The following is a 22,299-nucleotide window of genomic DNA, read 5'->3' as shown; positions in this document are numbered from 1 at the left end:
TGTGCGTGTCTGGATTCTCACGATGATCGGAGACAGGGTAAATCATCTCTTAGTCTTCTTGAGTCGTTGGGCTAAGGCGTATGATATATCAGTTAAGAAATTTTTTTTGGAATTAAATCAATTAATTTTCTTGCTTGCTATGTGCCCTCGGGGGACAAGACTCACACGTCATAATGCATCATTTAATAAGAATTCCCTTCAAACCAGTCTCCGACCAAAATATGTAAGAAGCTGGAAAGGAGATAGTGCACAGCGTACAGAAGTTTCAACCCCAGGACAGACAACAACAGTTTTCACAGAAGATTCACGATATAATTGAGATAAGATTTCAAACATTTCTAACCATTCTGGAGAATGCAAACTGTAAAAAAAAAAAAAAAAAATAAAGTCGTAACAACCCATCTGCCTTTCTCCAGAAAGCCATAGGAGCTGTGTGGCTGTGTATGCAGCTGGGGAGCGTGGTTCGTTATCTACGTTCGGGAAAGTCAGACTCACATGTACAAGGAGTAGCAGACTCCGACATGTCGGACATTTCATTCTTGGTCACCATCTTTTGCCTGTAAGAAGAACCGTGCATTGCTGCTATAGCCTCGAAAGGTAGACGGGATATAGGGTGTTTGCAGAGAAGTGTGGTTTTCTCCTGCCCGAGGAAGTAGTCTCCCTCGTCATAGTTTAAATCTGATGAAATGTGGTATCTGGGTGATCATATTCCCAGTGGAAATCGGCATGATGGGTAATTTATCTTCTATGTTAGTGGTTCAAGAAGCACCTTCAGGGGCTGGAGAGATGGCTCAGTGTTTAACACACTGGATGTTTTTTCCAGAGGACCCAGGTTCAGTTCCCAGCACCCACATGTCAGCTCACAGCTGTCTATAACTCCAGTTCCAGGGGATCTGACATCCTCACTCTGATGCATATAAAATAAAATATGGATGTATGTATATGTATATATAAACCTCCAGATATACAACACACTCTAATTAACTTATATAATTAAAAAAAAAAAAAAAAAAAAGGAAGCCCCTTCAGGGAATAGTGATTCTGATTGGCAGCTGGTCTCAACAGGAACCGGAAGAACCAAATCTGAGAGTTAAAACCCATTGAACTCTGAAAAACAACCCTTAGTCACAGGACAAAGCCGTCCAGAGATCCATAGGCAAACTTCCTGTGTTTACACAAAAACAGACTGAGGGGAGAGGGCTCTAGATACCCCACAGACAAACCGCGCACCTCAGACAACCTAGCTCCCAGGGAAGCCTATGTGCAGGCCCAGGGCCACGCCTTCTCGCAGATGTCAGGAGTGCCTGGCTTGTCTGGACCTAGCCCTCGCTACGACGCGCTCCCCACTCTCAGGGGTAACTCAGCCAAGTCCCCTGAGCAGCAGCACCCGTATCCCGTACCTGAGGCAGATGTTTTCCTCCGTCAGGATCTGGATGGTGTACTTATACTTCTCTTCCGCTTCAGCAAGCTTCGTCTGGAACAGTTTCTCCAGGTTTCCCACTGTGGTTTTCTGAAAGGTAAATTTGAATAGCCCTCTTCCCGATACCCCGCGGGGCGGGACAAGGCTCCTGCTCTGCACAGCACAGCGCTCTGGGCTTCCTCTGCATCCCTGCCCTCTCTCTCCAACCAGGCCTCACCTCTCTCTGGAGCTCCAGTTGGCAGTGGTAGAGGCTAGTGTTCAGTGTCTCCAGGACGATCGCTTGTGCCTGCAACTCGGCCTCCAAGATCTGCGCAAGACGGGAGGGTACTCAAGGACTGTTTCCCTCTCTGGGACGCGTGGAATAGAATGCAGTGTGCCAGCTTCGGCGACTTTCCCTGTATCACTTACAGCCGACCAGTCACCATGCTGCCATGTCTGCCCTTCCTTCTCCTTCTCTTTCCCACCTGTGTTCTGTTCGTCAGTCTGTCATCATAGTGCCAGGGCGGGTAGTTATGAGTAACCAGCATGCATTCGCGGTGTGGTCCTTTTATTTTCTACTATCTATCTATCTATCTATCTATCTATCTATCTATCTATCTATCTAATCTATCATCTATTTATCTTATCTATCATTTATTACCTATCTATCATCTATCTATCTATCTATCTATCTTATCTATCATCTATTTATCTTATCTATCATTTATTACCTATCTATCATCTATCTATCTATCTATCTATCTATCTATCTATCTATCTTATCTATCATCTATTTATCTTATCTATCATTTATCACCTATCTATCTATCTATCTATCATCTATCTATCTATCTATCTATCTATCTATCTATCTATCTATTTCCCTATCTATTTTGGTTTTTCAAGACAAGGTTTTTCTGTGTAAGCTTGGCTGTTGTTGTGGAACTGTAGACTAAGTTGGCCTCGAACTCAGAGATCCACCTGTCTCTGCCTCCCGAGCGCTGGGATTAAAGGCGTGAGCCACAATCACATGACTAAAGTTTTTTTTTGGGGGGGGGGGTTGAGACAGGGTTTCTCTGTAGCTTTGGAGCCTGTCCTGAACTAGCTCTTGTAGACCAGGCTGGCCTCGAAAGGGAGTGGCACTGTTAGGAGGTATGGTCTTTCTGGAGGAAGTGTGTCACTGAGGGGGCGGGCTTTGAGGTCTCACATATGCTCAAGTCATGCCCGGTGAGACAGATCACTTCCTGCTGCCTGCAAGATGTAGAACTCTCAGCTACTTCTCCAGCACCATGTCTGCCTGCACACAGCCATGTCTCACACCATGTTGATAATGGACTGAACCTCTGAACTGTAAGCCAGTCCCAATTAAATGTTTTCTTTTTTAAGAGTTCCTGTGGTCATGGTGTCTCTTCACAACAGTAAGCAACTCAATGACCAGCACCTACTAAAAGCTCAGCAGACTTGCAGACAAATCAGAATGGAAACAGACTCAGGAATTATAGCCTCAGATAGAATTAGTAGAGATGCTCACAAGAGCTGTTCTGAGATTACATTAGGACTCCCTGGCTCTGAGGTCACTCTCTGTACTTGTTTGAATGCTATAGTTTGTTTGGCCCTTACATTGCTGACCCTGCCTGGGCTTGAAGATAAGATTTCTTCATGATGCCTGTTAAGTGGCATGTCTATTCTGGACACAAATTACATTTTCAGAGAAAAGGAAAACACAAATTATTTTTATTTAGCAGATTTTTTTTCATTTGCCTTCACAAATGGCTTTGTGTGTCCCAGCAGAAGACAGCCCTGCAGAAACCACCATGTGTAAGGTACACCCAAAGGAGGGGCTTAGCAACAAGGTTCTGCGGGAGACATTTGGAAGGTTCAGGGCTCAGAGGGAAGAACACAATGTTCTGTGATTCAAAGTTCTGTGTTTTAAGTTATTCAGCATTGATGATCCCGCAGTCTGTTGCTGATGTATTTGCTCACAGCTGGCTCTGAGAAGGGCTGCATTTGCTTTACATACAGTTCAAGATTCATTATGACTTAGTGAGCCCAACACGTGGATTTCGGTACTCCATTCATTTGACTGGTTTGGGTAAAATGGCATTTAATTTTCCCGAGAGTATATCATTTGCAAGATACCAGTCTCACGGAGATGCTTACCTCTTTGGATTTTCTCAGCTCCTGCATTTGCAACAAATCTTCATCATGCTGTTTGATGAGCTCCTAAAAACAAATTTTTCAAAAAGTCAGTACTGTAGTTCTGGGTATTCTTTTAGAGAATTAAGAAGCCACTTAAGGATTCAAGAATACAACACTCACTGAACTTATGACATTATCAATGGAGATGTGGCATTTTGAAGTAATATTTTGACTATCTTATTTAGTGTGTATGTATATATGTATGTATGTGTGTATATATATGTATATATATGTATATATATATATATATATATATATATATATATATATATATATATATATTCCAGACTGGACAAGCAGGATACAAGAAAAAAGACTGCCAAGCCTTGCCAAGAGAGGGTAAGATGGTTCTGAAAATGTTCCTGCCTTTGAAAATGGTCTGTCAGCTACTCTAGGCCTTAGCCAAAGTTGGTTGCTCCAACATTTCAAGTGAGACATTGGGTGATTGCTCAGGCAGCCTGTTGTGCCAAGAAGACAAACTCCGAGTGGAGTGTCTTATGTGCTCAACACTCTCTCAGGAACAGATTGGTTCCCACAGCATAAGAGTAAAACCACGTTTCTACTGTGGAAATCACAAACCTCCTATATGTACCTTGGAGCTCTATTAATACTTCAAGATAAGAAAGAGCATCTATGAAACACATATCTATGTTTGTAGAAGTCTTGTTTAAAAGCCAATAAATGGAAATAATCCAAATTTTCCAAGCCAGGAAAACAATAAGCACATTGTATGACATCTCTACACAGGAATATTACTGAGCACTGAAAGGAACACCTGGATATGGTCTCATGGTTATAATCCTAGCGCAGGGAGGACAAGGCAGGACAGTCAGGAATCGAGGGTCACCCTGGCTTACACATCAGTACAAATCCAGCCTGGGCTACAAAGGGAGCTCTGTCTTTAAATACCTTTACAAAAGGAATTTATGAATATGAAAACAAATGAATTTATTTCACCCATGTTACTTTGAGGGAAAACAATACACAAAAGGGCATAGCCTCATGGTTTTGTCTACATTAAGCTTTAGACCCTAAGCATCCAGCAGCGCTGGTTTCTTGGCTAGTTTGAGCTCGCTGGATCACAGGCGCAGTGGGGCGTGCTGTTGTTTCTCCCCTCAACGGTTTCCTGAGCAGTTGTGGGCCCAGAATGGGACCTGAGGCTAATGGTTGGGGTGATATCTGAACACTCGCTAGCCCAACTCTGGGGTGCGGCAACCCTGTCATGCAGCTGAACATGAAAGAGTAAGTCAGTACGCAGTGTTCCTCTGTGGTCCCTGCTTCAGGTTCCTGCCTCGATTTCCTACATTAGAAGCTGATGACGGACTGCAACCCTGTAGGATGAAATCAATCCCTTTCCTTCAGATTGTTTTTGGTCATGGCTTATCACAGCAACCAAAAGCAAACTAGAACGGTCATTCTTTTGGCATACATTTCCAGAAAAGTCGAACAAGGGGGAACATGTCTATTGGGGACAAACGGTCACCTAAGTATGTAAGCCCAGAAGGTTCAACTGCTTGCACCACCTGGACCACACTCTCATCCCGCGAGCATCCTGTTACCTCTTTCTCACGGGTGAAGTTCTCGAAGACGGCGCTGAAGGATTCATTCATTTTCCTCTTTTCTTCTTCCGACTCTAGCTCAAACTTTTTTGTTATCCTGTGTTCTGCGGAGGAGAGAGCAAAGCAGGTTTGAGTGTAAATGTGGAGGAAACGGGCCAGAGAGAAAGCCCCAGAATGACTGAAACCGGAAGCAATGAGGGCCTTTCGCTTGGGTTGCACGCTCTGACCCTCAGCTGGGGAGGTCAACTCCTCCTGCGTGTTGTGAAGGTAGCCACACGGGATTATCTCAGTTCTTCAGTGTGTGGTTTAGTTCTAAGAGCCCTAGCTGTCCTGGAACTCTCTCTGTAGATCAGGCTGGTCTCGAACTCACAGAGACCCTCCTGCCTCTGCCTCCCGAGTGCCGGGGTTAAAGGCGAGTGCCGATTTGATACTCTCGTCCGGGGAAAAGCCGGCAGCTTCTGCGGTACTCACTCTGTTGCAGCAGGATCTTTTCCCTCTCCAGCTTCTCATCCTTCTCCCATTCTGCCTTCCGCTTTGTCCACTTGTCTTCCATCTCATCATAAATGCTGTCCTGTAGAGGCGCAATGGATAGAGCTATAACGTGGGGGACACTGTAGAGGCTGTGGCTGCATCCTTGGGTGCTCGGCACAGCACGGGGGGCCTCACCGGGGGCTCCTGGGTGGGTGGTCCTTAAGAAAAAAAAAAACGATCCCAGCTAAGCTCGCTGGAAAGCTGGGATAAGCCCAGGGGTCAAGGGCCGTCTACCAGCAGCGTTCACCAAGCTGGACCCCGACTTCTTGTGGAGACAGGTAAGGCTCCCTGTATCAGAGAATCCTGTCCAGTTAGTTCCGCATTCCCTGGGAGAGAGCTCCGACATCGGAACTTCATCAGACTTGGGGAAACGTCCTATTTTGTTTTCTGTTGCTGCGACAACCGTCTGATCGAAAGCAATTTGGGTAGGAAAAGGTTTGTTTGGCTTCTACACCCAAGTTACAGCCCATCCCTGGAAGATGCCAGGGCAGGGGCTGACACAGAGGCCCTGGAGGAGTGCTGCTTACTGGCTTGCTCCCATGGCTTGCCCAGCCTGCTGACCTGCCCAGCGGTGGCCCCACCCACAGTGGGCGGGGCTCTCCCACACGAATTATTAATCTGGAAAATGCTCCACAGACTTGTCCACAGGCAATTTCTCCAATGAGGTTTCCTCCTTCCAGATGACTCCGTTTTTTGTCAAGCCAACAACTCTGTGAAAAGCCATAACTATGATCCTTCCTTTGACCAGCACTCCGCGGCTAGGACCAAAGATGTTCAAAGTGTAATTTCCTGTTACCTCGAGTGATGGAAACAGTACACGGTCACCTAGAAGGGGACAGTGAGATCCCCAAGGCCCGTTCACTAGGATAGCAGTCACGAAAAAGAGGGGCCAGGCACCAATAGGCCCAATGAGAAGATGATACAAAAATGGACCTAGATTCTCTATATCACGGTCTCGGTGAAAGTTTTTTTTGTTTTGTTTTGTTTTGTTTTTCGAGACAGGGTTTCTCTGTGGCTTTGGAGCCTGTCCTGGAACTAGCTCTGTAGACCAGAGGCTGGTCTCGAACTCACAGAGATCCGCCTGCCTCTGCCTCCCGAGTGCTGGGATTAAAGGCGTGCGCCACCACCGCCCAGCATGGTCTCGGTGAAAGTTAAGACAAAGCACAGGTGTTTGCAGGGGTCACCTCTGGGGAGTGGCGATTCTTTCTTTTTGGTGTTGTTGTTGTTATTTCTACTGGGCAGGAGGAAAACGGATTTACTTGTTTTATGTGTTCTGCCTGCATGTATGTCTGTGCACTTATGTGCATTCCTGGTGCCCGAGGAAGCAGAAGAGGGCGTTGGATCCCTGGAACTATATTACACATGGTTTTGAACCATCACATGGGTGCTGGGAACTGAATCTGGGTCCTCTGGAAGCAGCAAGAACTCAACTGCTGAGCCATCTCTCCAGCCCTTATCCCCCCACTTCCTTTTGGAAAAACAGTCAACAGCTATTACTGTGATGACCACAAACATTTTTTTTTTCAGTAGGCCTCCTCAGATTTGTGTCGGGGACCAGTCTCGACAAAAGTACCTCTCACCAGGGTAAAAGCACTGGGAATTAGAAATATAGTAAAGAATATGAAGACGTGAATGAAAATAATATAATGGAGAAACATGGAGTGGTATCGGGAGGGAATTCCACTGAGTACTGAAATTTAATTCCCAACTGCTTAAAATACCCCTGACCCCAAAAGGTAAGAGTAAGACAAAAAAAAAAAACAAAAAAAAAAAACAAAAAAAAAAAACCTACATTAACAGATTAACAGGACACATTGAAAGAACACACCAATTGATGCATTCATAGTTAAACATTCTGTTGCTAGAACAAAACAAGTCACGCTCACCAAAACATTCTGTAGGCAAACCACTCCGTGGGTGGAATCAATATTATCTCCTTAAGGGAACTGAAGCTTTAATTGGAGTCTTAGACTTTTGTTTGAGGTAGGAACATATCTGCTTCTCTATTCCTGAAGTGCAAGGTCTGGTTATTAGCCACACCTATTGACAACAACCTTGAGAGAGCAGAACTCTCTGGTCTATGTCTAGGTGGGACCTTTGTTTGAGGCAGGAGCACAATAACCTTGAAGGAACTAGAGGTAAGTTCCCACTATCTGGTTGGAACTTCGGTCGACGTGGAAATAGGCTCACATTTCCGGGCCTCTTCAGATTTGCATGGCTGGTTTGTCAAGCGGCTCATGCTTCCTGCAGGGTTCATAGTGACGCTGTGGTGGTGGTGGCCGCTAGGTACCACAGTGGCACCAGCGGAAGGATCTGAGAATCTCTACAGATCTACACTCTTCCCACGTTGTCAGCCAGGAATGAGCCTTGCTTCTCCCCGAATCTACCATACAGCTCTGAATCTCACCTGATACATGTGGAACATATTCTTCAGGTACTTATACTCTTTGCCCATGTCCTCTGGAAGAAAAGAAAGAAAACAAGGGCATCACTTCCTGACAGGCGCCCTTTCCAAACCTCGCGTGAACGCCTCAGCACCACGCCCCTGCTCCTCCCAGCTGATAAAGTCTTTACCCACTCCCAGCTGCTTCTGGAAGCTTACTAAAAGCCCGGATGTTGGACCCTGCCTGAGCCGACCAATGGAGAGCTTCTGGGTACTTTCTGACAAACAGGCTTCTCAGAGATGTTGAAACTAACACGCCCTTTTCGTTAGAGCTCCCAGTAGTAAATCCTTGTCTGAGGGGGGGAAGGATACCACCTCCCAGCGTGCATCCGCTTCTCTTTTTAGCCACGTTTCTCCCTTTATGACGGTTCTGAAAACCACGCGCTCTCTTGAGGGAATTAGCAAGCAGGCGAAGTATAAATAAGACGCTAACGTAAAAGAAAGGACTGTAGTATAGACTCTATAGCGTAGGGTTTCTCCTTCCCTCTGTGGGCGCTAGACTATAATCCCAGAACCTGAAGGGTGCAGACACTGCTCTCTCCAAGGGCGCTGTAAGCATGTGATCCGCTCAGTACAGCCCTTTGTACTACAGAGCCTTGCAATCACAGTGTATCAATCAGGAGGTAGCAAAACACTATCATTTTACGTGTGAGCAAACCTGAAGACATTATAATGGTAATATAATTTTAAAACTTTAAAATGCACTTGAAACATTTCACGTTCTTACTTTGCAGATAAAAACAGATCCTCAGAGCAAAGCAAGGGCATGACCCTCCCTGTCCAATGTCATTCTCAAGACACACTCATTCCTCTGGGCTTTGGAAAGGAAATCTTAGACCTGGGCTGTGCTAACCTCCCAGAGTCTGATAGTACCTAGCTTTTCCTGGGCAGAAGCTTTTTCCACCTTCAGGGCATCTTTGTAGCTGTTCTCTAACTTCTCGAGCTCCAGTTTGTGAGCCTTTTTGAGATCCCTGTGGGACAAATCAGTGAAAAGAAATCCAGAGTCGGCAAGCCGGCTCAGCAGGTAAAGGGGCTTGCCGTGTAAGCCAAACTAACTCGACCCCTGGAAGCCATGGCGGAAAGGAAAGAGCTGACTTCCAAAAGTGGTCTTCTGCGATCCACAGGCACACTGTGACCAAGCGTGTACACACACACACACACACACACACACGGAAGTTCAGAGTTGAGCTGTTGCACTGACACCACACACACACGCACACTCACATGCACACACACACAGAGGTTCAGAGTTGAGCTGTTGCACTGACACTACACACACATACATGCACACACACACACACGCACACTCATCAAGGTGGTGCGCTCACTTCCTGGAGCATTCTCCTGGCTTCTATCCAGAGTGAGATGTTTCTTACAATCACTGTTATTTGTGAGACCTTAACAGCCAACACTTGCTGATTACAGTTCACTTACAGAAGCACCCAGGATAAGTTTAGAACCCCAGGTCCAGCCCGGATCCATACACTGATAGTGTCTGAGTATCAAAGTGAGAGCCTCCAGGCCATAAATCAGATGAAAGACACAAACGTATATCACTAAAGGAGAAAGCCTAATCTGCAAAGATTACATGCTGTACTATCCCAATATTAGGCAAGAAAAATCTGTAGAGATGACAGACCAATCAGTGGTTTCTAGGCATTGCCTGGGGAGGGTGTGGGGAGGGATCAGTAGGCGGGGCATGCTGAGATTAATCCTAAAGCCCCTTTGTCCAACACTCTCACAGTGAAGATGTGTCTGCACACGCTTCTTCTCCAAACACACAGCGTGTTCTGCACCAGGGCTGACCCCTGAGCAGGTGATAACCACGTACCAATGAGCAGGTGATAACCATGTACCAATGCAGGTGCATCAATAGTGACAAACATGAATCTCCTCCGGAAGCCTACATGGGCTCACAGACAACACACTCCCTTTTCCCTCCTTCGGACTTGCTGACTTGCTCTGTTCCTTTCCCCCATCTCTTTCTTTGTTGGCCAAGATCAGCGAAAGCTGAAGGAAGGAGGAGGAGGAGAAAAGAGAGGAGGAGGGTAGAGAAGGGGGAATAGGATCACAACAGATCGTGTACGACAAAACTTTGTGGAGAACAAAAAACCGGCTTTTCTCAGCAACCGATCAAAAGAAATATTACAGCGGAAACGAAAAGGATGCATGATGGGAAAGCAGGAACGAAGCACAAACGGCTTCATCTTAGCGGCCTCAAACGAAGCCACCCTGCTCTCTGAAGTCATGCGTGTCGCTCACACACCGCAACCAGCTGCGCTTGGCACCACTGGAGCCCTCAGGGAACGGGGATCCCGTCCAGGCATTGTCCATGCGCCTTTGCCAGGAAGCCTACCTGGTCTCGTTTTCGAACTTCTGTTTCATCTCAGCGCAGCGGAGATCCATCTCGTTGGAGAGCTGGAAATGGGGCCAGTGTTAATGTCACATGCAGGACTCGGCTGGCTCTGATCTATGTGAAGCCCCCTCGTTTGGAGGAGACACCTGCCTCGGTCTCTCCTGGGTGGGCTCTGCAGTGCAGAGGGCGCACACTCAGGGAGGGTCCCCTGCCTGATCGTCACGGCGGTGCCCAGGCACCACCTTGTTCCTTCGGTCATTTCATTGTGTGGCCTGGTCTTTGGATTCGTTCACACTTAGAAATAGCTTATTTAGCTACAAAGTCGAAAAGAACCAGCCATCAGACTGCAGACACATCTACCTGTGGCCATACACTCCCCCTTCACTCTCTTCCCTGCCTCCGGTGGGAAGTTAAACCATCTTGGCTGCAGGATCCTAAGAGAAGAACAATCGCCCCCACACTGTGGGCTGGGTTCTTCTTCAGAGTCCCAGCCTGCTGAGGCCATGGGGTGTGACCTTCTCAGAGTCTCTGCCTGCTGTTATCTGTCTGTGGTGTTAGTGACTCTTTCAGAAATGTCTTATCCCTAACCACCATCTCACAAATAGGAACACTTTCAAGAAGCCCTCCATCCCCAATACCGACAGTTTCTAAAGCCGCCTTCCATGGAGCCTGGGCTGGAAAGCCAATTGTGAATTTATCTGAAGCCCCGCCATCTTACACAGATGATGCAAGTTTCCCAAACCCCAGTTTCCCTTTTGTAGGAGAAGACATCAAAACGGCAGGGTAACAAGATAACAAATCGGAGGCGGGAAAGGTCTGGTCCTGAGGTGGTTAACTGTAAGATTCAGACAAGCTGGGACAACTCAGTCTGAGAGGCTGCTATGGGGAGGGAGAGTTTTGCAGCAACACCAGGCAGGGTGCTTATTCCTGAGTGTGACTCTGGATTCTCAGGCTAGCCCTGGTCACCAGATACACCTGCCTGAGGTCGGGAAGAAGGGATCAAACCAGAGCCGATGACGAAAATGTTAAAAAGGTCACCTGCTTTAAAAATGCTTCGAAGTGTCAGAGGACCCAGCGACCCGCCCAGGAGCATCAGAGGTGACCGACCGCTGAGAGCGGCAAGTGATCTCTGGGAGCAACAGCAGCAGTGCCCCCCAGTGGCTTCCGGACGCTATCGTGAGAATCATGAGAAGTTCCTCTGGGAAAGAGCACCCGTGCCCCAGCTGGCATCCACTCCTGTTCTCTATACAAGATACCCTGCTGCCACAGTGACCAATGGAACCTCAGCTCCACCTACACTTAGAAGAGCGATCACCAGAACCACGGCCACATATAATAATCAAAACACTAAACATACAGAACAAAGAAATAATGTTAAGAGCTGCAAAGGAAAAAAGGCTGAGTAACATATAAAGGCGGACTTATCAGAACTACACCTGACTTCTCATTGGAGACAATGAAAGCCAGAAAGCCCTGGATAGGCGTTATACAGACATTGAGAGACCACAGATGCCAGCCCAGACTACTATACCCAGAAAAACTTTCAATTACCATAGATGGAGAACACAAGATATTCCACGACAAAACCAGCTTTATACAATACCTGTTCACAAATCCAGCCTTATAGGAAGTACTACAAGGAAAACTCCAACCCAAGGGAAGTCAGAAGCATTAAAAAAAAAAAACACAGACAATAGATGATCTCAAGGAGCTGGTGGGACAGACTAAGTTGACCTCCCAGGGGAGGCCTTACCGTCTCTGAGGAGCAGATAGGGGTGGGGTGCAGGCAAGCGAGGGGGAGTAAGGAAAAGAGGGCGGGAGAACTGGGATTGGTATGTAAAATAAATAAAAATAATTACAAAAAGTAAAACAAAAAGCACATCAAGACTATGAAAGGGCTTCAGCTGCTTCTGAAGAATGGGCTCCAAGAACTTAATAGTAAGTAGTAGAGAGTGGACACTGGGGGCTTCCTAGAAGCTTTTGAAGGACACTGAAGGCATCCTCCATGCTGGGGTCATTATCATGCCTGGCAACCCCTGTAGCTTGTATCTCACGACAAAGGCAGGGCCAGGGTGGAGAAGACGGTGTTACCATAGCCAGAGGCAGCAGGAAGATGTAGGCAGAGAAATATTGCTCAGTGCACCGTCCTCTTTGTAGAGTCCTGTGCCCAGATAGCACGGTTCACTACAGCAGAGTGCCTGGCATGTTGCCTGGCACACAGATGTTCTGATAGTATCAGCCCCGGGGATGTGGTAAGTGCCAAGGTCACTCACCAGTTTCTGGGCAGACTGGTGGTCTCTGTTCATTTGCTCTATTATTGCTGTCAACTCGGAGATCTGCTCCTCAAGGTCAGAGATGATGTCGGTCCTGTGGGGCGAACACCTCCGTCACCACCAGAGCGTGTTATTCACGCCAGCAGCCCCAGGTCGCCTGCTCGCCGCTATGGCACGGGATGTCTTATTCGGGGTGGTTCCGAATAAGATATCTCATCGCCGAGTGGCTGGACCTCGTGAATGGCCCTTCGGGTGAGCCAGCGGGCAGTGATGAGGGCAGCGTGGTGTCCTGCTGAGCAGGGGAGAAATAAGAGTGTGCGGGGCACTTATTCGAGTTTGGTTGTCGCTAACTGAAGGCAAAGGGGAGAAGGGCAGAGGATTAGGAAAGCTGTGGGAAGATTCACGTCGACAGTCAACTGGAGGGAGACAAGGAGTGGTCATGGATGGGACTAAGAGGAGGGTTATATGACTATGTGCAATGCTAGCACTCAAGGACAGGAGGATAGTGAGTTCGTGTCCAGTCTGGGTTAGACAGCAATATAGTATTTAAAAAAAAAACTTATTTTATTTTATTTTTGCTGAGACAGAGGTTCTCTGAGTCACAGCCCTGGCTGTCCTGAACTTACTATGTAGATCAGGCTGGTCTCCAACTAACAGAAATTGTTAGGATTCACGCATTAAACTGGCCCCTGTCACGTGGCAGGATGCCCCGCCCCCTCCTATGACTGCTAAGTCACTACGTATTCCGTGTGCAGGTGCAAAAGGGACAAGCTCCGCCTGTTTCTGCTCTCTTTCCCGTTGCTCTTCTGAAGAGGCCTCTTCTTCCTCTTCCTCTTTCTCCCTTCCCTCCCCTCACTCCATTTATCTTAACAAAACTCCCACGTAAGCTCTGCTTGCGTGGCGCCGTCCTTTCTTACCCTCCACGGGCTCTCATTTGCCGAGTGGTCCACCTCGGGCTGTGTTTTGCAACAGAGATTTATCTAGCCCTGGCCCCACAACCCTCCTCCGTCCACAGAACTGGTGTTCAGAGTGCCCCCCCCCACCCCGTCTTCAGAACAATAGTTCCTACGGCAGACTAAAGCTGGAAGGAGGAGACGGGGGGGGGGGGGGGGGAACCGCCGTCTAGAATACAGTAAGGCGTGAGAGGCTTGAATTCAGGTAGAGCAGGGGGAAAATAGAGAGGTCTTGAAATGTGTGGGTACGTGCACGAGAGTGACGTCAGAGGGTAGCAAAAGAGGCGGGGCTTCAGGGAAGGCCGTGGCTGGCCCTCAGCGGGATGGACCGGGTCTGAACCTCTCAAGGGTTCTCCCAGGGTCATGGAGAAACTGCTTTTGCCCTCTTAATCCCCCTACTCAGGATCCAGACTATTTGTGAATATTTCAACTGTCCCTGCCCTGGCAGGAGCACTTTCCTCTTTAATGTAAGTTATGCTAGCTGGGCTGTTTCTGAGCAGGGACCTGGGACCTGGATGTGGATATCAGGCTGGGCTGACTGACTGGGCAGAGCCAGCTCTGAGACACTGGTGTTGATCCAAAGACTTTACCTGGAAAACTTGACTTTGTTCAAGATGTCCGATTCCAAGTGCTTCTTCCTACTGAACATCTCATCTCCCAAGGTGACCGAAATCTGTTCGCGATTTCGAATGAGTTTATAGCCAGGTGACACGTCAATCACCTCCTGGGTCTCGAGGTGGAAGGCGGAGAGAAACTGTGAGCCTTGAGGAGCTGAGGTTCCTCCACCTCCTCTGGGCTTCCTCATCTCTTATACACAGAGACACTGTACTGAGATTCTGGAGCCCAAGACCCTTCTGTGCCCTTCTCCAACCGCTACCCTCAAGTCTTGCAGATCCACTCCCAACACTCACCCCCACGCCGGGACCCCTTAAGCTCAGCATTGCCAATTGATCCCTCGACACCGCTCCATGCCTCCTCCCCATCCTCCACTGCAGCCAGTAGCCGGGCATTGTGGGAACTGCTCAATATTTGGAATCGGATAGGCCGATTTTTAAATATTTGGCCCTGGAGTTACTCCACATCTCTGTGACTCAGTTTCCTCTCCAGAAAAAAACAGTGATAATTTCCGCAAAGAGCGGTTTTCAGGGTGAGAACCAACCAAGTAACACACCAGGAAATGATTGGCGTGGGTGCAGCAATGTAGTGCGCTAATCCTCCTCCCTTCATTAGCTGCCAAGGCAGAATCCTGGCAGAGCCATTGGCTAACATGGATACAGTTGTAGCTTCTAGACATGTACAGAACTTGCTGCACTACCACAGGTGACCCAGGCCATCCATTGGCTAACATTACAGTCATAGCTTCTAGACACATATAGAACACCCTGCACTACCACAAGTGACCCAGGCCATTTGTGGCCATCTCCTAACTGGCATCTCTGCCCTCACCTCCGTTTAAGTCCCATCCTGAACTGAGGTTTCATCATCTTGTGCTTGGGCTCTTTTTTTAAAAAATTTATTTATTCTTTATGTATACAGTGTTTTGCCTGCTTATATACCTGGATGCCAGAAGAGGGCACTAGATCTCATTACAGGTGGTTGTGAGCCAACATGTGGGAATTGAACTCAGGACCTCTGGAAGAACAGCCAGTGCTCTTAACCTCTGAGCCATCTCTACAACCCTTGCACTTGGGCTCTTAAGACCCTGTCCCAGCTGATCTGCTTCCTCTCCTGTGCTCCCAGTGACACGACCTTCCCGCCTGATATTATCGTGTTTCTCTTCACTTACTTGGTTCCTGATCGTTCCCGCCCTTTAAAGGACTGCATGGTCCTTGTTTAGGAAGGGGAGGAACAGGTAGAATGATAAAATAAAAAGTGGTCTATGAGAAAGTGCATTTTCTAAAATGCAAATATAACCTAGTCTCTTGCCTATGTCGGAACCACGGGGATTTGCGTTCTGAGGCCCATGTCTGTCTTTGCCTTTGCTGGCTTTAGGTGCCTTGATGGCCCCGGCCTCAGGATTTGTGGCTTCCTGGTATGGCAGAGGACTTCCTGTATTGGGGCATGAGTCATAGCATGAACAGCCACCGTCTGTTCTCCCCCAGGGACCCACACAAAGTAGGGGAGAGTTCCAGTTTGGCCACTTACCAGCTACATAAAATGTGCACCATTAATGCTATAGGTTCTCTGTTAAGATTTGGCAGAGTGAGTGTGTAAAAACCCCATGCTTGCACACGGGAGATGCGAGATAAATGCTCTTCTGGCTCTTACCCCATTTCTACTCACAGAAGGAAGTTTGCCGCCTTCCTCCAGCTTTCCTGCCTGGACTTTGTCTCTGCAAGAGAAGGACATGCTTGGAGACTCAACGGAGCAGACGAAAGGCCAAGTTCAGGGGACAAGCCCTGACGCTGCCACCTCTGACCTGCAGTCTCCAACGCCAGTCACTTGACCTTCTGGGGGAACCCTGGGTAGCTGGGGAACACAGCAGTGCAGGGCCTCAAGAGCGGGCAGTCCAAAAGGGATGTGGGTGGGGCTGCACTCTAGAGCTCCCAGGGGGAACTGACTCCTGGTCTTTGCCAGCTTCTAGAGGCTTCTTGTGTCCCCAGGGGTCATCTTCACAGTGGTCACATCTCTCTCACTGACACTCTTCTTCATAACTGCACTGGCCCCACTTGGAGAATACAGGTGAAGGAACTTTTTCATCTCAGTCAGCTACCTGACGACCTCCATCTTCCACCCTGCTGCTTCATCTTCCCACTCTCCAGGGACCAGGCAACTCTCTGTAGGCTAAGCTCTTTCTGCCAGACACTGCTTCCTCACCTTCTCTGAGCTAAAATCACCATGGATTTGGTCTGAGGAAAAATCAGTGGGTTCTGGCAAATTGTTGACATCCCTGGTAGCAAGTTAGTTCAAGTCAGCATGAAGGTCGTGTGTGTGTGTGTGTGTATGTGTGTGTGAGTGTGTGTGTGACCCCCCTGGATAGTTGGGGAATCTGTTGGTACAGGTCCTCAGTGATAGAGATATCCAAGTGGATGCGGGCAGAGCTATGCCCTGGAGCTCTCTCAGGGTGAGTCAATTCCTCTTGTGGCTGTTGATTATTTTATCCATTGCCTCACGGAGCTAAACATACTTACTTTGGGGAAACAACAGGTTTTGTTGGTTGGGACAGAAGGTAGTTGCGTTCCCTTGAAACTGGTGTAGGATGAGTTTGTCTGAAAGCAAGACATAAACACTGGGAATTAGAAAACATGCCTCAGCACTCCCCAATGAGGGCGTATCCTTGGTGGCTCCATGAAGTGATAACTGGAATCAGGAAAATTTGAGGCCTTGAAGACCTTGGGTCCAAGGAGTTCTCCTACTTGTCCTTGCCTACTATCTCCAAGAACTCCTGGTTACCAGAGAAAGCCCTAAAACCATTGTCCTGAGGAGGAACAGTTGCCGCTAAAGCTTGCTCTGTTTGGGTGTTTTACACACACATACACACACACACACACACACACAGTACTGCAAAATTGCAAAGTCAAGTCTTTTTTTTTTTTTTTTGGTTTTTCGAGACAGGGTTTCTCTGTGGCATTGGAGCCTGTCCTGGAACTAGCTCTGTAGACCAGGCTGGTTTCGAACTCACAGAGATCCGCCTGCCTCTGCTTCCCAAGTGCTGGGATTAAAGGCGTGCGCCACCATCGCCCGGCAAAGTCAAGTCTTCTTTACTGAAATATTGAGTCAGACAGGCCTGCAAGATCAGGACAGCATCCAGGCTGGCCAGGAAGGCTGAAAACTGGGCTTCCTGTTCTGTGGGGGAATTTGTGGCAAGTTATCCACTGGGGAACCTTATAAGACAAAGGGGATGACTACAAAGGAAACCATCACTTCCTGTACCTAGCCCAACCCGGCTTATTCCTACCTAGGCTTTCCTGTGAGGGTCTTTGGAAGTGGATGAGGGGTCTTAATTAGCTTCCGTGGTCCCAAGTTCCAGGGGTCCCAGCAGGTGCAGTAGATGAGAGGATTGGGATACATTATGGCCAGGGTCAGATGCAGTCTTGGTTGCGAGGTCAGGGATTCTTTGCTGGGATGAGAAAACAACCACAGAGATTTAAGCCATGCAGAATCAAAGCAAGCAGAGACTGGGAAGGCTCAAGGGGCAGCCGGAAGAACCACGGTGGAGGATGAGCTAATGTAGGCTTGCACTGCAGGACGATGTCTCGCAGTTGGCCCCTTGACCTGAAAGCAATTAAGCAATTAAACCTCGTCCACAGTGGAGTTACCACCATCATTTGAGGATAGCGTCCTTGCTCAGCTCTTGCTACCCAGGCTTCTAGGTGACAGAGAGAGATGTCATGGAGCACATTGCAGGGTTGGAAGCCCGTATTCCCTCCGTCCCTATGATCTGTTTCTCCTCAAGCTCATACCCGCTCACTCTGCGTGACAGAGATTCCCCACAGCAGACCTTGTGCAGAACATCCTGGGAAATGGGCTCTACATCTCCAGCGATGGCATGAATGAGTCGCCCTGCTTCTCAGTTCGGGACGCCTACCTGAACTGCAGAAGGGAATGGAGAACAAGGTCCTATCAGGGCTGCTGCACAGAAGGCAGCTGTCAGGTTACTCCAGACTCGGAGAGGTTTGCTTCCCGACGGCATTGATAGGAAGGGAGCTGACTTTCCACACCAGATCCGTCTCGGTACCCATCCCCCAGACCTGTGGTACGGACGGCCTTACTTAGAGAGCCAAAGAGACTGCGTGTTAGAGAGAGAAAATCAGGTCAGAATGTTGGGGTTGTGTTTCCTGTCCCCCTCAGGACATCTGTTATGACGGTTTTGGTTTTTTTTTTTTTTTAAATTGGGTAGGCATGACTACACATTAGACACAGGACTGCAGGAAACCTGCTTTGTTGAGCCTGTTGCCTTGTGTTTAAAAATCCTGCCCATGCCGGTTCATGCTGGGTTGCACGTAATGAGACCTAGGCGAGCGAGGCTCTTGGTCCTGCACACAGAAACGATACTGTGAACTGCAGTGGCATTGTGCACACAGAGACTCTCCTTTATACTTTACAAAAAAAAAGGAATATAGGTTTATTTGTGTGTGTATGTGTGTATTACTATGAAAGTAGCTCAGTTTAGACACAGCCACAACAGAAGACACCAAGGAAGTAAAAAATATCAAAAATGTAACACCCAAAGCTAACCACTGAAAATATTTGAAGGAATGCCTTCCAGAACTTTCTGCGTTCTAAATGAATAGATTTACAAAACTTTCTACAAACAGAAGCAAACTATATTTATAGCCCGGATATGTTTTTATAAGATAATGTCATGAGTTTCTATTATGCAGAAATGTAATATGCCATCATTTTTAAAATGTAAGCTTTTTGCAATCAAGAAATTTAAAAAAGCCAAATGTAGAAAAAGAATAAGAAACTCACCATCCCATAGTTTTAATAGTTGTCAGTGTGACTAATCTTATCCGTCCACACCCCACCTCCGCTCCCTTTCACTCCTCCAACCTATTATTATTATTAGAGACAGGGTTTCTCTGTGTAGCAGCCCAGCCCTGGCTGTCCTGGAACTCGCTCTGTAGACCAGGCTGGCCTTAAACTCACAGAGATTCACCTGCCTCTGCCTCCCGAGTGCCGTGCGCCACCATCACCCAGCCAACATCATATTATTTTTAAAGCAAACTTAAAACAATCCTTCAAGTAAGTCGAGATTAGTTTCCATATCATTGCAATTCGAAAACTGAAAGAAAAAAAAGATTTATTTTGATTTTGTGTATGTGCTTTTGTCTGTGTGAGTATATGTCACGAGTGTTCAGGAACCCACGGAAGCCAGAAGAGAATCTTAGAAATCTGGAACTGGAGTGACAGGCTATTGGGAGCCACCAAATGTGGTTGCTTGGAACCAAATTAGGGTTTTCTGGAAAAGCAGCGAGCACCGTTGACCACTGAGCCGTTTCTCTTGGCCCACAACTGGGAATTTCTATGGCTGCATTTATTTCTATTCTAACCAGTTTCGTATTGATAAATGTTTGTTTCCTTCTTCCTCAATATAAAAATGTCTCGATGCTTATCAATTTGTGCTTTTAAAAAGTTCCCTTGGGCCGGGCGGTGGTGGCACACGCCTTTAATCCCAGCACTTGGGTGGCAGAGGCAGGCGGATCTCTGTGAGTTCGAGGCCAGCCTGGTCTACAAAGGGAGTTCCAGGACAGGCTCCAAAGCTACAGAGAAACCCTGTCTCAAAAAAAAAAAAAAAAAGTTTCCCTTGGCATCCTCTGGGACCATATTCAAAGTGTTTAAAACCAGTAATACAAAACTAATGAACCCTCAGAACAGATGTGGACAAGTCATGAGGTGGGGCTGAGGTGTCCGGGGAACGGGGCAAGCAAGGTGAAACGGGGTGCATGGAGAGCCTTTGGGCACACGTTTACTGGTGTGTGCGTCATATGTGTATGTGTGTTATGTGTGTGTGTGTGAGAGAGAGTGTGAGGTGTGTGGGGTGTGTATGTGGGGGATGTATGTAACTGTGTATATGTGTGGTATGTGGTGTGTGTGTGATACATGGGTCTGTGTGTGTGGTGTGTATGTGTGTGTCGTATATGTGTGTATGGTATGTGATGTGTGTGGTATGTGGTGTGTATGTGGTGTGTGTGCATGTGGTATATGTGTGTGGTTTGTGGTGTGTGTGTGTGTGGTGTGGCATATGTGTGTGTGGTATATATGTATGTGTGGTATGTGGTGTGTGTGTGTGGTATGTGGTGTGTGTGTGTGGTGTCATGTATGTGTGTGGTATATGTGTGTGTGGTATGTGGTGTGTGTGTGGTATGTGGTGTGTGTGTGTGGTGTCATGTATGTGTGTGTATGTGGTGTGTGTGTGTGTGTGTGTGTGGTATATGTGTGTTTCCCCTTCTTTTCCTTTCTGGTGTTTTCTTCCCAGTGTTTCCCTCAAGGCCGGGAGTGAAGCCACAGAGCTTCAGACAGGGTCTGGGTTATAAACAGCCCACCGGAAAATCTTCTTACTATCTTACCTTAATTCTTTCAAAGATTCATTCCCTGTGGTTCCTTTCCACGCTGAGAGTCTTAAAGAAACCGTAATCTTTTAGGGAAACAAGACCTCATCAGAACAAAATCAGGGTTCATTTTACAGCAAATCAAGATGTTTCAGAACTCTGGCTTCAGCGCTTATCCCTAAGGGGTTGAGATGCCAAGGCCGAAAGCCACAGGACGGTGAAGACCTGCAGACCCAGACGAAGGCTTTCAGAAGGGCTGAGCAGGCATGTCAGGAGGGTCCCTTAGAAGACAGCTCAGTTGTCCCCAGGTATTTCAGTGAAAGTCACACTTAAGAGAGAAAGCCACCCTCTACCCAGAGTCCTTTGACAGAGCCTGACTCATGAGGTTTACTGTAGGGAGATGGCGGGAGGTTTGTTTCTTTTATCACTATGGAAACAGAATGGTGGCATCTCATTGGCCCAAAGCACTCTGCTCTTAACAGAAGGTTGGAGAAGCAGCCAGTTGAAGCTTCCTAGATGCAAATCAGGGGCCCGTTCCCATCAGCAGGGAATTTATACAAGATTTTTATCTCATTATCAGCCAGGAAGACGCTTAAGATACATTTCCCGAGCAATGGGATTATCAGCACCTGGGTCTAAGTGGCAGACAGCCAGGGCCCAGGCTTTTGTAATTGATTTTAACTTCCCCCGTTTTCTCAAAGTCCTAGAACTCTACAGTGGATACTCCTTCCTCGAAGTTTAGCCTTTGAGACTGTGGAAGTCCGCAGGGATGGGCTATTTGTCAGCTGCATGTTGTCCTGGATTTCTTTCTCCCTCCTAAACAAAGTGGATCTTGCCAAATAAAACAAAAGAGACAAAACAGCCAAGCTAAAAAGTTGCTTGCTTATTAGTTTTGATTTTTCCACAGCTCAACTAAAAGATGCACATTTCCTAATGAAGGTTCACAAACAATACCTAAATTAAGGCTGATTTTAATCCACGGACTCCTGGTTCAGTGATGGCCCCACATCCCAGAGTTCACAGAAGCTGGAAGCTCACAACCTGCATGTGTTCTGCCTGAATGCCAGGCTCCATACGAGGCACGGGGAGCATCTTGGTTCAAGGCTAAATAGAGCTAAAAGGCGAATTCAGAAACAACCAGTAACATATAAAGTGAAATGAAATGAAATAAAAGCACAATTAATCTTTTGTGGTTTTCTGTTTTTATTTTTCAAGTCAGGGTTTCTCTGCATAGCCTTGGCTCTCCTGGAACTCTCTCTGTAGACCAAACTGGCCTCGAACTCACAGAGATCCATCCGCCTGCCTCCTGAGTGTGAGCCACCACTGCCTGGTTAGCAGGGGACATATAGCTCAGTGGTAGACCGCTTGCCTATGTGTGAGCCCTAGCTCCGATCCCTAGGACCCCAGCAGACGATGAGAATATTGAGTGAGCCTTTCTATCAATTCCAACAGCGTCCACACTTAGACAATGCCTGAAGAGCTGTGTAATCAGAGTTGTGACTATAGGAAAAGAACCACGTTGTCGTTTCTGAACCTTCCCACGCTTACTGTCTGCTTAGTGATGACTTTATCCTTGATTGGTGTCACTCTG

The 22,299-nt window shown here is 47.5% G+C and overlaps 1 protein-coding gene across 1 annotated transcript; it reads right to left on the bottom strand.

Moving 5' to 3' along the window:
• Nucleotides 1-403: 403 nt before the first annotated feature.
• Flacc1 (flagellum associated containing coiled-coil domains 1) lies at nucleotides 404-17,724 on the bottom strand. Its single transcript, XM_057758766.1, has 14 exons — nucleotides 17,612-17,724; nucleotides 16,845-16,922; nucleotides 15,997-16,045; nucleotides 14,304-14,437; nucleotides 12,761-12,854; nucleotides 10,488-10,549; nucleotides 9,005-9,102; nucleotides 8,096-8,148; nucleotides 5,629-5,728; nucleotides 5,158-5,261; nucleotides 3,560-3,622; nucleotides 1,638-1,727; nucleotides 1,401-1,510; nucleotides 404-557 (listed from the first exon to the last, which is right to left on the bottom strand). The coding sequence occupies exons 1-14, from the start codon at nucleotides 17,722-17,724 to the stop codon at nucleotides 467-469; spliced, it is 1,239 nt and encodes a 412-aa protein (XP_057614749.1). The 3' UTR covers nucleotides 404-466.
• Nucleotides 17,725-22,299: the final 4,575 nt, after the last annotated feature.

Source organism: Chionomys nivalis, chromosome 26 (assembly GCF_950005125.1).
Source record: "Chionomys nivalis chromosome 26, mChiNiv1.1, whole genome shotgun sequence".
NCBI classification, from domain to species: domain Eukaryota; kingdom Metazoa; phylum Chordata; class Mammalia; order Rodentia; family Cricetidae; genus Chionomys; species Chionomys nivalis.
This window is presented reverse-complemented; position numbering and strand designations above follow the sequence as displayed.